The following is a 16,675-nucleotide window of genomic DNA, read 5'->3' on the forward strand; positions in this document are numbered from 1 at the left end:
CAGGTGTTTACCTTTCTAAATTTTCCATGAACTATACCTCTTTTCCATATTATTTTGTTCTTTGGATAAAGAAATAAACCTTTGCCCATCCCTCGTATGCTCTTTTTAAAATGACTACCAAATGGGAAATTTTTGCATTTTCCCTAGATGGCTTCCTTACTCTGGACCCATGTTTCCCCCCTATAAAATGTGTTCATATTGGGAGAGGGGTGTGTGTGTACTTTGGAATTTGTCCTTACAAATGTAATATGGTGCGTTTTTTTTTTTTTTTTTTTTTAGGTTCTGAGTTCTAAGTCCCTTCCTATGACATCCCATATCCTAAATGGCACACAAATCTCTGAATAATATCAGAAGACAATTACCTCCTTCCCATAATACTTTTTCTATTTCTATTCCCCTTCTATTTTTTCCCCTTCTATTCTTATAAGTTTTTTTCCCCATTTTAGGTATGGAACATTCTATAATGAAGGTGTTGTTTGTCACTAGTCCCTGACTGAGTTCTGAACCATAATTAAATAACTTGAAGAAAATGAATCTAGTCAAAGTGACCAGCCTCCCAAATATCCACAGTGCTCTCATCCCTGAGGACCTTTCAGAATAGAATAGAGGTGTTATTCTACCCCCATTTGAGCTTCTCAATGCACAGGCTAGAACGCGTGGGCCTTTCACCATGAAAGCCCTTTTATTTTCCTTTCTACAAGGTACCTGTGGTTGCTTTTTCAACTTTATAATCACTGTCTGACTCATGAGAGTTTTTAGTTTCTCCCTTTTATTTTTGTAGCCATGTAACTGGAAGTAATTATGGCACTAGATGGTGTTCCTTTAATCATGCGTGAGGAACCAGGCACTTTGAACTATTACAATTTATCACCAAGATCTATTCAGAGGCAATTCCAAAAAAACAAGCTAGAAATTATGGCAAAACAGAGAGGAAACTATGCTTTCTATCCCTGCTAGAAATGCAAGAAACACTCATCTTGCACATGCCAAGTTTATATTCCAAGGTCTTCAATAACATCAAATGTGAACAATGCTTTTTATTAGCTAGCCGGAGTCTTGATTTTTTGTGAACATATTTTCATGCACTTAACCACCTGTTCACAACTCATGGTTATGGCATCTATTAGAACATCTGAAACCCAGCGGGCACTCAATAAGTCCTAGTTAATTGATGAAAATATTATATTATAATCCTTTCCCATAGTGCCAACCCTCTACAGCTGGAGAAGAGATTTCTGCACTGGGAAAGAGGTTACGCTAAAATTTATAGGTTTATAAAGAGTGGGAGCTGGAAGGCATCATAGTAGTCCAACTGGTTAAGTACTTTATAAGTAGATGTTTAAGTCAGAAGGGACCTAGAATATTGAAACTGGATAGGATCTTAGAGATTATCTAGTGTATGCATATCTTCCATTTTACAGATCAGGAAACTAAGGTTCAGAAAAGGGAAGTGACTCTTCAGGGTCACCCTAAAAACACTCCTTCCACTCTTAAAATTCTCCAAGAACTATACAAATGGAAGAGATAAATGGGATTTTTTTTTTAATTTTTCATTTCTTTTGCTAAAAGGAAGTGGCTTGTCCCTGTAAAGAGTCTGGAACTCATTAGGGCAGAGATTTAGGATAAGGAATCTCTTAGTATTCTCCTCTAGTGCCACAGACTCTTTGACCACAGTTATGGTTCCCCATCTAACCTTGATGAAGTTCATGGCAACACTAATCCAACTAAATGTAATATTAACTTGCCATAAGCCACAGGCGTTTTCTCCTTCACTTTTCTGTCATCCCTAGGTACCAAAGAGAAGTAGAAATTCAAGGGAGGACTAGCAATGACCTGTACAAGTCTTTGAGACAGATTAGAAAGCCATAGATACGTTGTCAGGTAGGAATTGGAAAAAAAAAAAAAAAAAGAATGTTACAAGATTGTTTTGCCTTTCTCTTAGTGATCCCTGGATCTCCTTTGGTCAAATCAAAAAAGGTCCAGGGATATTTTGAGGGAAATCCAAGAGAATATTAAAAACCTCAGAAAGACCTTTGTGACCATGACATCCAAATTTTCACCTAGGAAGAAGGTAGGAAGCAACTCTAATCTCTAAAGCAGAGTAGAGATTGCCATCCATTCCACAGAGAGTCTTTTCTATTTTCCTTATTTGTGACTTTCATTGATAATTCTTCAGCTTCTAGATATATGTCTGTTTGCTTGGCAAAAATAAAGGTCAAAATATGGATCAACTTCTGGAGAGTTGGGATTTCAGACACCTCTAAGAGTGGCAGATTGTCAGTCACTCAGGAACTTAAGGCTGCTTCTTAGATTTTCTATTCTCTTGAATAAATGTACTCTAATCTACGATGTATCTTTTGAGTCACTGGAAGGAGAAAAGAATCTTTTTGGAGATGAGGGCTGAGCCATTATGGTAAACAGGTGAATTATTAATCATCTCAAGCTATCTACTACAGATTAAACAAGACAAGGTAGAACTTGGGCTGATGTCAAAGGTACCAATAGATAGGAAACCAAAGGGAACCTTTTTCCATTTTCAGAAAGATCTAGGAAGGTAAGTCACTTTCATCCAAGGACATTCAAGGACTAAAGGGAGAAAAGAAGGAATAAAAAAAAAAGAAAGGAAAAAAGGGAGGGAAAGAAGGAAGGATTTAACAAATGCCTAATATGTGCTAAGCATAGCTATGCTAAGAACTTTATATACAGTTCATTTATGTTAAGAATTGAGGGACTCTGTGTTTTCTATTAACAGCAAACACTAGTGTTTCCCAATTTCTTTAAGGATTCTCTCCTTATTAGGCTTACTAGGCTAAAAGTCAGATCTTCTAGTACTACTAACAGTGGGAATTTTGGCTAGTCATAATCTTCCCCTTGACATAAATTTCCTCACCATGTGCAAAGAATATAGGAATATCTGCTCTGCTACCTCATATAGATATTGTGAGGGCCATGTGAGAAAAAGGTATGAAAGAGATAAAAATAAAAATTACTATATAAAAGCAAAGCCACAGAGAAATTGGTGAATGGACGTAAATATAGCAAAACATATAAAAATATCTTCATATATATATTTCACTCTCTGGGAGAGAGAGGTTCTTTCAATAAATCCTACCAGTTTTTTTTCTTGAGCAATTCTTCAACAAAACTCATGTGTTCCCTCTTAGAATCATATATTTAGAGCTAAGATCTTACTTGGATCATCTGTGGTTCAATCCTTTCATCTTGCAACTGAGTCTCAGAGAAGTAAAATGACTTGCTGAAGATCACATAGATGTTAAGCAACAGAGCTGAATTTTGAACTTGGATCTGCAACTCTACATTTAAGATTCTTTCCACTATAGAAAGCTATAAATGCTTAGGGAGGAGTATTCAGGAGCTCTTGGTTTTACTGCCTGGATAGACTTCAGTTTTCTCATCTGTAAAAGGAGGTTAGACTTGATGGTTTCCAATGTCTCTTGATTCTGAATCTATAAGCCTATGTTTCATGTCTCCATCAAGGAAGGGAGCCTTCTCAAGTTCAGTGGGTAGACCCAATGAAGTGCCTCATTTGAGAGAAATGTCCTTCTCTGAAAGGGTCAAGACTACTATTCTAAGGAAAAGGCCACAAATAAGAAATGAATCCTGTTTTCTAGCAATACACAAGCTAGACCAAGCTGTTATATGTACCACATATGACAGAAGGGGAAGGGGGAATGTGTCATCCTTTTACAGGTCTATCAGTAAATAATCATTTCACCCTCGAAATTTAGTAATGGTCATAACACCAGGAATTCAAACCATCCAATCACCTGTATCTCTTGGAAATCAACAAGGAATATTTACTTCAACCAAGAGTCTCTCCCTCCTCCAGCCCTCATTCTTCTTCATATGTTTTCAATTCATAGCATGTCATGAACACAGATCAGTGAGTTCCAAGGAGTGAGTGGAGCATTATGTTAAACAGATAGTCATCCGGTGAGCGCACAAGCAGTGCTCAAAGAAACAGCAGAGCCTCAGCAACATTAAAATCAATAAGCCCAGAATTTGATGGGAGTGTCACTTTGCGGCATCAGCACTGACATGGGGGCCTCTTCAACTACTGCTCAGCGAAGAGGGGGAAGGGAAATAATTAGATATTTCAGGGACTCATTTCTTCACATTTCTTTCAGATGAAATAATGGTGTGTGTGTGTGTGTATGTGTGTGTGTGTGTGTGTGTGTACATATGAGGAAAAAGATAATGACTTATCAGTTTCTAGTTTTGTTCTATCTAGACTCACTGGATCATAGAATGCTGGAAGGAACTTCAGAGATCATCTGGTTCAAACCCTCTTTTCCCAAATCAATCAACCAATCAATCATTACTAAATGCTCTTTTCTATAAGGACCTACTCTATGACAGGCAAAATGCTAGATCCTAAGGATACAAATACAAAAACTAAATACATCCTGTCTTCATATATTCTATCAGGTGAAACAGCATATACACCTGCAATTAAATACAATCTACATGTATAATAATTATACAAGGTAATTTCTGAGGTCAGGAGCAGCCCATATAAATTAATCTGCCAAAATCCACAAATCTGTTAGTTACAAAGCCAGAATTAGTACCCATGCCACCCGTGTTTTCTTTCTCTTTAAACCAATATCAGTATTTTGAAATGGCAGTGAATTCAGGGAAATGTTTTAAAAAATGTCTATTTGAACCAAGAAGCTATTTTCTAAGGATGATAGCAATAATACTTATTGTCACAGAAATTTTAGAAAACCCTTTCCTCAAAACAACCCTGTAAAGCAAGTAATATAAGTATTATTCTCATTTGTATTTTAAAAACAAGAGAAATCAAGGATTAGGAAAGGGAATTACTCAAGATTTTATAGCAAATAAATCAGAGTTGAAATTCAAACCCAGGACTCTAGAGGCCACCTTCTTTCCACTAAGCTAAGCTGCCTCACCTGGGAAAGACACTAAATCACCAATAGTGGAAATGAATGACTACCAACCTTCGCCAGTTAGGTACAGGTTTCTGAATTATTTTTTCCCTCTCCACTCACTTAAATCTCAGAGACGCTGGTGTTTCTGAGAGAACATGGACAGACTGGCAAAAGGCAAGAATAAATTAGACTGATTTCAGAGATCTGTCTCCTGTCACTCACTGAAAAGCCACTGGTATTATGCTGGAAGGCAGCTTCAGAGACCACGGTAACTGCTTGTTGGTTTATCTCAGAAGAATGTGGGTATTTCAGAGTGAATAGATTTAAATGGCTAGGCTGACATCCTAGTCAGGAATATAAATTGTTACTGTCTTTTAGCAAGATTTGCTGGAAATGAACTAGAAGAGGTCATACAGTTCCTCTTGAGCTGGTTTTTCTAATAAAATAAACACCAAATTTCCTTTTGTTCCAGCCCCAGTTCTTACATCTATCCAGGAGAGATATACTTTTAATTTCCCCAGTTGACATAAGAATTGAGTTCAAGTCAAAAAATCCTCAATGAGGGAGTTGTGAAGTTTTTATGTGCAGGATCCTAGAGCAACTGTGGGGAAGTAAGCTAATATCAACACTTCCATTAAAAAAACCATCTGAGAATATTTTGAGTGAGGAAACTGAAGTGCACAATTGGGCCAGTTTGGACTAACTTAGACCTGAGGTAGATGATCTAGGACCCAACTGTGGGTCCATTGGGCAAGAAGTGCATAAAAGCAGTTTTAGGAGTTTGTCTGGGATCTCCTGAGATCGCAAGGAACCTTTTTACATTTCATTCAGGTGGCTTTTATCTTCTTGAACTACTGGGAATGGCTTCCAACTGGGGTAACTAGAATATGTGTGTATATGCACACATATAAAAACATATGTATATATGGGCATGTATACATACATAAAATACATACCTACACATAAACATATATACACATACATCTGAACATACATACCTAGCTATATCTATACCTATAGAGATTTAAACATGATTATTTGCTTGAATCCTGATGTTCTGACTGATCCATGAATGACCCAGTTTCTATGACCCATATGGGATCTTATAACTGAAAGTGGGGGTTGTGAAATTATGATTTATTATCAATAACTGTTTGATTTGTCCACCTATTTTATATATCTATGTACCCAGAGTCATGCAAAAATTTTGTAGACAAAAAGAGGTCATGAATGGAAAAGAGAATGCTCTATGATAGATGATCAATCAGGATATATAAACTGGACATGTTAATCTCATATAATTCCCTCATCAATCCTATGAGGCAGGTGTAAGTATCATCTCCATTTTACAGATGAGAAAAGTAAGTCTAAGAAAGGTCACACACAGATAAGTAAATGTCTAAGGCTGGATTTGAACTTTGGCCTTCCAGATTCTACAGCTGACATGCTGGCTGTGCTATTTAACTGCTTCAATGCATCATTCTGTTTAGTTGAGAGAAGAGAAAACAAAGGGGATGCACTTGATGTTTTTCTTCACCAGTTGAAGGGCTGTCAGGCTAATGGAGGAATAGGTTTGTTCCACCAGGAGCAGATTACCCTCTGTGGCTGGAACTTTGGGTGGAAATTAACAGAGAGGAAGATTGCAGTTCTGTGGGAGGAAAAATTCCTAGCAATTAGAAATATCCAAAGGGAATGGGCTCCCAGAGGGCAAGTTTCCCAACCCTGAAGGTCTAAGGAAGAAACTGGATGAATACTTATCACGATCCTGTATAGGTTGAATGAGATGAATACATGGATAGCATTTAAAAGAAAAGAAAGTGTTTCAAGGTGATTTATCTTGGATCCTAGACAGGATGACATTTGAAAGGAAAAAGAAAAAGAGGGTAGATCTATAAGGAGATTGCCTACAGACAGGCAGCTGACTGTTACAAAGACCTGAGATGGTTATGTTTGGGTCTGAAAAGTATTTCCTGCCAAAGAAGAATCCAGGAATCCCTGGGATATCATGACTTTCTTTTTCAAGGTTTCCCGTAACATCTTTCTTAGGTAGTTTGTTTCAACAGTTCCTGTCAAGAAAACCTGTCTTTCCCCTTTCTAAGTAGAAAGGTATGGCAGCCCTTTTGAAAGTCCCCCCTCTGGGGTCTCATTTTTATTCAAGCACAGTCCACATCCTCCCAGTGAGCTACAGTCTCTCCTTGCCTTAGCTACCTACTCCCTCCCTGGTTCCAATGGAGTTTCCTACAGTGATGGCCCAGAACAGATTTTCTTATAAAGCCTTAATGCTGTTTCCACTGTGCCTTGATATCCCTAGGAGTAGATGCTGGAGGAAACCAGATGACCTAGCAACTTGAACAAGAGTTGGTGGAGACTTTGAGTAAATGGGTGGGAAGGGAGGTGGAATTCTCCTTGATCTGGACCCAAGCCAAGCTCATTCCAAGATAGGCAGGGTGTAAGCTCAAAGTTCTGTAGGAAGAGTTAGGGTTTTCACCCTCGAGGCTGTTTCATTAACCAAAAATGAAAACTACTTACAAATAATGTGTGTGATTGGTTTGCCACTTCTATGATCAATCTCCTTTCCCCATGTATTCCCTGTGCAATTATCCACACTGAAAAGTGCATTAGTGAAATGGGCTTCTGATAAAGCACAGAGTATGGAGATGTTCATACATCTGAAAGAGCTTTCAAGAGAAAGCAGTAACTGTAGTGAAGAATATAAAATACTTTACTGCATTTGATATTGTAGATGGCAAGTGCTTTGTGAAAGGCACTTTATGTGCAAATAAAGCATTTTATTGCCCACAATGTAATCACAAGCCCAAAATCATCAATGCCTCTATAGAATTTCTTGAAAAGTGGCCAAATAAACATCCTCCTTCTAATGCCTATTTTTCCATGTTATTTGTAAAGAAGAAAGAAATGGAAAGAGAGACAATAAGTTTAAGGCTGGAAGGAACCTTAAATTTCATCAGTACAAATACTTTATTTTATAGATGAAAAAACTGAGGCCCAAAGAGGTGACATAACCTGACCAAGTGACAGAGGTAAAATAATAAGAGTTGGGTTTGAATGCCAGTGCCTTTGATTCTAAATCTAGAACTTTTTCCATTACCATGCTGGGTTAAAGTGAGGGGGAAAAGAAGCATTAGGAGGAGGGAGAGAAGACAAGAAAAGGGAGAAAGTAGGGGGGGAGGGAAGGATATTTCCAAATTCCAAGATAGGTTTTAGTTTAAGTATGTAGAATGTGTCTCCTACAGGAAAATGTTTATGTTTTCTTAACTCCATTTAGAAGAAGCAAGACAGAATAGGTATAAGTATTACCACAGACACAGGAGATCTTAGGGACTATCTATGTCCATTCAGTTGCTTCAATTCAGTAATCAAAGGAGTTCAGGTATCTAGAGTGCTTTAAGGTTTATAAAAACACTCACAGGAGCATAGTGAGTAAGGCAATAAGAAATATAACCACCATTTTACAGGCCCAAAGCAGGTAAAAGAACTTGCTAACAGTCACACTGCTATCTGTACAGCAGGGCCCAAGTATCCTGACTAGTCTATTCCACAAAAAACTTGGGACCCACCAAGGTCAATTGTCTTGCCCAAACTCACAAGTTAGAGACAGATGAGAACTAGGTCTCCTAGTTCTCATGCAAAATGTTTTCCCCCAATATATCCTTCCGTAGGAGGAGGTGGAAATGAAATCATAGGTTCAGTTGATGAAAATTTTCCAGTCTACAGATTTGGGGCATTATCTGCCAAGCTAGGTAATAAACCATCCATCACCAAGGTCTGATCTATATTGTTCTCAAATGAATCCCATAGAGATTAAGCAACTTCTCTAAAATGCAGTGGCAGAGATAAGCTGCCTTACTCCTCAGAGTTCATGTCTCAAAACTCGGTAGTTAGCTACAGTGGCAGAAATCAGAATCTGAAGGACATGCAGGTCCAAGCCCTGGATTTCATCTGACTCCACATCATTGAGTCAATCAGTATTTATTTAGCATCTACTGTATACAGAAGCTTGTCCAACTCCCTTCTTGTAATCACCTTCATCAGAAAAACAAATAAACATAACTTCATTAAACCCTTAACACCATACTAGTTTGTAACAATGACAGAGACTCAGTGTTTGACTTCTAGGAGCCTGGAATCCCAAGCAGTTTTTGCCTTTTAATCATCTCTAGTTCTAGCTCTAGCTCAAGGATTTTTTCCTGTCTGCTTTACAGGCACACGAATAAGAATTCCTGAGGTCACAAAAATCATAAGTTGTGAATGGGGTATGTGTTGGTCTCTCAATCTACAGGAATTTTAAAAGTTTTTTCTAGGGAGCAAAAAGCTAGCTAGAAGGTATAGAAGAAGATAGAGCCCTGGGCCTGGAATCAGGAAATTCAAATCCAGCCTCAGACACCAACTGTGTGATCCTGGGCAAGTCACTGTTTGCCTCAATTTCTTATATGTAAAATGAGCTGGAGAAAGGAAATGCCAAATTACGTTTGTCATGAAAACCCCAATGGAGTCACACAGAATCAGACATGACTGAAAACAACAACCTGATTACTATCATGTCAAGGTAAATATTGCAAAGATAGCCCTTCTCTCCCTACTCTTCCGCCTGAAAGTGAAGCTCGTGGGATTTTTAGGATAGCTCTTACCTTGAGACCACCGCTTTCTGCTTCGGACCCTGCATCCACACCAGTGATATAAATCCCCAAAGCATATTCAGCTCCTCCTCTTATCATAAGGCCCAGAGACCTTCCTTCACCAAGTACCAGGTTTACCTGCAGAGGATAAGGGGGCAATGCAAAGAAGAGGGAAGTTATCAGTTAGAGAGTCCTAATCTGAAGCACACCAAACCATACCCCTAATGATGATTTTCCTATCATCACAGATTTTAGAATAAGTAGGAAATATAAAGTGCATTTTGAAGGGCACATAAACTTGTTTACAAGAAATTGCCCAAATCAACACATGCACCTCCACAATATTTTGTGTTCTAATCCGTGTATGTCATTAATTAGCTGTATGATCCTAGTCAAATTATTTCCTTCTCTGGACCTCAGTTTACTCATCTGTAATATGGAAGTGATAAGCTAGCCTAAATTCCTTTTCAGTTCTGAGTTCAAATCTTAGTTCTGATATTTACTAGCTGAATGATTCTAGGCAAGTCACATCACCTTGCAATATTTCATCTAATAGAAAAGGAATAATGATGATTCTTCTTTCTGTACAATACAAAGAAAAGCATTCTACATTTGGAGTTGGAGAACTGAGGTTCAAATCTCTACTTCTAACACGTGTGGAGACTCACCTAAAAGGAAGTCATTTAATATCTTTGGGTTTCAGTGACTCATCTATAAAAATAAGAGGATTGGACTAATTCTTCTCCAGGGTACCTTCCAGTTTTAACTCTGAGATCTTACTTCACAGGATCAGCATGAGGAAAGTGCCTCATAAACTTCCACATATTAGAAAAATGGGAGCTATTTCTATTGTCTAAAATACCATCATCCTATTGATAATTTGCTTATAAAATAAGTGGGGAAATGAGATCATTGAGCTTTACCTAACAAAAACTCAGGCCAAATTTTCTACCATCCTGAGCATTGCATAGCATCCAAATTAGAAGAGACCCACTAATCCATCCCCTACATCATCAAAATTCAACCCCAATTTCCCTTCTTTTTATTGTTACTATTTACTTTCTCAACCTCTCTTTTTTACCCTATCCTAGTTACCTTATCTTCTGCCCCCACCATCTCATCCCCGACATCACCCACATTTGGAGGGTTATATGTGGTAGATTGGCAGTTTCACAAGCAATCATCTTTTTTATTGTACTGTGTTATAGAAATGTTTGTTTTGTTCTGTGAATTGAAAATAAATTTTAAAAAAGATTCAATCCCAAGAATTTACATCCCCAACAAAGGTTGTTTCTAGCCCTCTTTACCTGAAGATCTTCAGAGAAAAACAACCTGTTCTCTCTTTAGGTAGCCCCATTCCATTTAATAATGATAGCATTTTAAAGTCTGGAAAGTACTTTACAAATACTATTTCACTTTATCCTTACAACAACCTTGGGATATAGGTGCTATTATTTTCACCTTTTTAGAGATAAGGAAATTGAAGCAAAAGGAGGTTTAGTGATTTGTTCAATGTTACCCAGCTAGGAATTGTCTGCATTGAACTCAGGACTTCCTCTTTTAAAGCTCAGTACTCTAACCATTATACTACCTTGCTGCCTTCATAGGTTATTATTATTATTATTTGGAAATTTTATTCTAATAGCAAGCCAAAACTGACTTCTAAAATGTCACACAATATATTAGTTCTGCCCTCTGTCACTAAGCAGAACAAATTTAATCCTTCTTCCCCTTAACAGGCTTTCAGTTAATTAAAGACATCTATCACACCCCTTCTAATTATTCTTTTTCCTAGGTAAAATACAATTTCACCAGCCAGGCCAGCCATTTCATGAGTCCTCATGTGATGGCTCCCAAAAACAAACATAATACGACTGAGTTAAGTATAACAGTATTATCACCACTAACGTTCTAGACCTTATATAGGGCACTTCCTTAAAGTACTCTAAATTCCATCAATTTCTTGGCTGTCATGTCACAATGTTGATTCATATTGAGTTTGTGGTCACTTGCAAAGTCACATCTAGCCTCATCTATTTCTTCTTAAGAAATTTATTTATTAATCCAATTGTAGGTCATAATTTCTACTAAAATTTCATTATTAGTCTCAACCCATTATTTTGGTCTATTTGCGGAGATTTTTATTGCATTCTGATTGTCACCCAACATGTTGGCTATCCCTTCCAACTTCATGTTATCAGTAAATTTGATCAGCAAATTTAATCATTCATTAAAGTAATTTTTTAGAAAAATGTGAAAAGAACAGGGCCAAGGATAGATTCAGGAGGCATGCTACTAGAGACCTCCAAGTTGATATTGAGTCATTCATTAAAATTGTTTTGCGGTCCTATCATTTAATCAAATAAACTCCTTGGAGGAATAAAGTCTAATCTATTTCTATATTCCATCATCTCTTGCACCCTTCCCCAAGTAAAATCTTTGACTATTCTCTTTTTCAGAAAGGATGCCCTCAAATTTTTAATCATTTGCTAGAGCAATAAGGACTGACACTGAGTCCCCCAAATCATCATGTCCTCCTCTGTTCAGATGACCAGGTTTTCCAAGGTCTCTCCTCAGAAGAACAGTTTTCTAGAATCCTATTATTTCAACTCTTTGTATATCTGTAGCAATTTAATATCGACAGCTTGTTTTTTTTCCACAACAAAATTAAACAGCAGATAATTAAGTCATAGCATTCTCATTTTGCACCTAAAGATTCTAAGGTTAATTGGTATAGAAATCTATCATATATCCCAGGAGAGTAGGAGGGGGAAAAGATAAAAGAACAAAGTGGGAGTGATAGGAGTGGGCAGATTGGGGGAGGAAGTAGTCAGAAACAAAATACTGAAGAGAGATGGATTAAAAGGAGAGAGAGAATAGAATAAACAGGGAGGAAAACAGAATGGAGGGAAATACACTTAGATATCATAATTATGAAAAAAATTTAAAGCAAATTTCTGTGATAAAGAGCTCATTTCTCAAATGAAAAAGGAATCAAATTCATAAAAATAAGAGCTGTTTCCCAATTAATAAATGATCAAAAGATGTGAACAGTTTTCAGAGGAAGTAATCAAAACTATCCATAATCATATGAAAAAAATTCTCTAACTCACTATTGACTGGCAAAATGAAAATTAAAACAATTCTGAGATACTATTCATACCTATTAGATTGGTAAATGGGACAAAAAAGAAAATGACCAATATTGGAGGGATATAGGAAAAATGAGACATTAATGAATTGTTGATGGAGTTGTGATTTGACCATTCTGTAGAACAATTTGAACTACTCTCAAAGAGCTATAAAACCATGTATACCCTTTGATCTAGCAATATCACAACTAGGTCTATGTCCAAAAAGAGAGAACAAACAAAAAGGAAAAAAATTGATCTATATTTACAAAAATATTTATAGCAGTTCTTTTCTGGTGGCAAAGAATTAGAAATTGAGGGGCTATTCATCAAAATGTGAACAAATTATGGTATGTGAATGTGATGGAATATTATTGTGTTATAATGATGAGTAGGATGCTTTCAGAAAAAACTGAAAAGACTTACATGAGCTGATGCAAAGTGAAATGTACTATGTACAAAGCAATAGCAATATTGTAATCTGATAAGCTGTGAATGACTTAGTTATTCTCAGCAATACAATGATCCAAGACAACGCTGAAGGATTTATGATGAAAAATGCTATCTATCCCCAGAGAAAGAACTGATGGTGTCTGAATACAGATTAAAGCACATTTTTCTTGAGGTTTTTTCCTGTCTATGTTTTCTTTCATAACATGACTAATAGGGAAATATGATTTGCATGAATATACATGAATAATTTATATCAAATTGTTTTCTTTCTTAATGAGAGGATGGGAGGAAGGGAGAGAATTTGGAACTCAAAGTTTCAAAAATTAATGTTTAAAATTATTTTACATGCAATTGAGGAAAAGCAAAATGTGGAGTAAATTTTAAAAAATTAAAAATCAGGAAAAGAGATTCTGAGGCTGAAAGAAGAATTAAATGACTTGCCTAAGAATAAGCATTTATTAAGTATCAGATACAGGACAGGAATCTAAGCCTCAAGATTCTAATTTCAGCATTCTTTTTTACTATCCTCTTAAATAATACTTAATAAATATTCCAAACATGTCCTAAAAGTGACAGACTCTACCATGTATGGAGAAGAGCATTTAATCACAATAGCTAGTAGGGTGATAGAATTTAAAACTGAAATGGACATTAGAAATTGTCTAGCCCAAGAATTCTTAATCTTTTTTGTGTCCTGGATCTTTTTTTTTTTACAGTCTGGTAAATTCTAAATACCTTTTCTCAGAATAATGTGTTTAAATGCATAAATAAAATACATACAATTACAAAGGAAACTAATTATATATGTGTGTATGTATATATTTGTATATATGTATATATAAATATATACATGTGGTTTATATATGCATTTTAATTTATACATTATATATGTATTTTAAACAAGTTCATGTTTTAAAAACTCCAGATATGGCTCAACCTCCACTCTTTTGAAAAGGAAGTAAAGGCCCAGAAAGATGAGAAGCTCTTGCCAAGATTACAGTAGTTAAATGGCAGGGCTAACATTCAAGCATCCATCATTCAATTCTAAATCCAGCTGCTTTCCTGCTATGCACAATGCCACAATGCATATTGGGGTGGGGGTGAGGATCATAATTACAAAGAAACCTCATCCCACACAGGCCTTCCCTGTACAGACTAAATTGTACCCTGGGTGCCAAAGAATTAATGCTGCTTCCTCAAGTGCCCGGCTTACAAATGGGGAGTAGTTTATACACTGAAAGGATCTGGTTCCTCATTTTTTATAAGCAAATGGACCACAGAGTATTATGGCAGCCAAGATGGATGGTGACTGGGAGATGCTTTTTATTAGCAGAGATTTAAGGTAAATTTTTTAGAGAGAAGCTGCATGATTTGTGAAGTTCTTGGGAATATATACAGTCAAGCAAGCAATAACACTAGTGATCATAGCACATTTGAAAACACAGAGAGCAACAGGTACATGCATCTTGTTCTTCTCCATGAACAGATGGATGGCATCAGGAAATGTTAGGTAGGATGCTTTTTAGAAATGTCAGACTCAACTTTGGCTTCGAGTCTGAAGAATGGTTCCCAAGCAGACTAAATAGGTAAGACCGCTGCCCCAACAGTCTTGGTGGGAGCACAGAGAATGTGGTGAGGGCTAGAGTACAGGGGCATCCTGGGGGAGTCCTATTTGCCAACCTGCTCAAACAGGTTGACTTAGACCAGAGACCGTGCTGACCATATGGTGACTTCAGAGACAGCAAGAGCTTATCCCTCAGCTGTAGAAAAGCAAAGGTGAGAAATTCCTCGTGAAGATCACTCTTTTCAGGTTAAGATTTTTAAAGACTGAATTTTTATAGCCTGTTTTTTTGACTCCTATTGGCAGATGGTGGAAGGTAGGGATGATCTTTTCTTTTATAAAAACACAGTTTTCTACAGGGATTTAGTCAGGCCAGGTCAACAAACATTTATTAAGTACCTACTCTATACCAGACACTTTGCTAAGGCAATCTTAATCATTGTAAACACTGCAAAGTTCAAAGAAATAACAAAATTCATGTGTTCTTTCCTCTCCCAAGTGAAGTAAACTCTTTGAGGAAAGGGACAGATTCTTTTTCCTTTTTTCCCTTTGAATCCTCCTTAGCTGGTATGTTGCCTGGTACACAGGTGGGACTTAATAAATGCTTATGAATTGACTAGGTGATAAATTAATTGATTGCCTTTGATACTGTTGACAGCTCAATCCTCTTAGATCCTGCAAATTACCAGATCTTCTCAATTATGCCTCCATTATATCTATCACCTCTGCTCTCCTCTATACCTTCACAAAGTGACTATGCTATTTCAGATACTTATGAATTCTCACTTAGACTCAGTTATAGACTTTTAAATGGTCTCCCTGTTAAAAGCTCTTTCCTCCTCTAAACCATCCACTCCATAGTTGTAAGAATCTCATCTTCCTAAAGTTCCAATCTATCACTTTCTAGTTCAAAAACCTTGAGCATTCCCATATTTCTTATAAGATAAAACATTAACTCCTTAGCTTGACAGTGCCTCTAACTTTCCTTTATCAACTCCATGTTTCAACTAAACTGCTAGAATACTAGCCATTCATCCCAGACTCAAAATACCAGCCTCTTGCTTCTGTACTGTGCCTTTTCATTGGCTGCACCTCTGCCTCTGGCTTTCCCCGGCTTCTTCCAGACTCGTTTCAAACCCAACTTTCTGCAAAATGCCTTTGCTAGATCCCTTCACCGCTAGTCCCTTCCCTCTAAGATTGCCTCTCATATACTATCATATACTATATATACATAAACATATTCACACTCACATGTACCCATATGTAGCGTATTTATATATGTAATATTTACTTATATAATATATATTTTGATATGTCCCTCTATATGATATCTAAGTAGTAAATATAGAATATATGAAGACAAGGACAGCTAGATGGCACAGTAGATAGAGTACCAGCCCTGGAGTCAGGAGGACTTGAGTTCAAATCCTACTTTAGATATTTAACAAATACATTCTAGCTATGTGACCCTGGGCAAGTTATTAAACACCACTTGTCTTCCAAAAAGAAAAAGAAAGAAAAAATATATGAAGAAATATATGAATATTTACTTAGTATATATATGCATGTCCTATATTTATATACCTTGTATATAAATATGTACATTATAGGTGTGTGTGTGTGTGTATATATATATATATATATACACATACACACATACATATAGACACACAAACTAGGATATAAGATGTATATATAACTATCAATATACTATATATGTATACTACATACTAAATATATATACTATATATAAGCCATATATAGCATGTAGAGTATATCTATATAGAGTATATAGTAAGACATACTATGTATTCTATACTATATATATATATATATATATATATATATATATATATATATATATATATATATGGCTTTTTTTGGTGAGTCATTAAATGACTTGCCCAGGATCACACATCCAGGAAGTGGGAAGTGTTAATTGTCTGAGGTCATATTTGAACTCAGTGCCTCCTGACT

At 36.5% G+C, this 16,675-nt stretch overlaps 1 protein-coding gene across 7 annotated transcripts in view; it reads right to left on the bottom strand.

The window, feature by feature from the left end:
* The window catches only part of WHRN (whirlin), a 120,588-nt gene that overhangs the window by 61,668 nt on the left and 42,245 nt on the right, over positions 1–16,675 (bottom strand). For all 7 annotated transcript variants that reach the window (XM_031954179.1, XM_031954177.1, XM_031954175.1 and 4 more), the window contains exon 3: positions 9,566–9,691. In XM_031954179.1, coding sequence (XP_031810039.1) covers positions 9,566–9,691 — 126 coding nt within the window. The remainder of the gene's footprint in view (positions 1–9,565; positions 9,692–16,675) is intronic.

Source organism: Sarcophilus harrisii, chromosome 2, assembly GCF_902635505.1.
Source record: "Sarcophilus harrisii chromosome 2, mSarHar1.11, whole genome shotgun sequence".
NCBI lineage: Eukaryota > Metazoa > Chordata > Mammalia > Dasyuromorphia > Dasyuridae > Sarcophilus > Sarcophilus harrisii.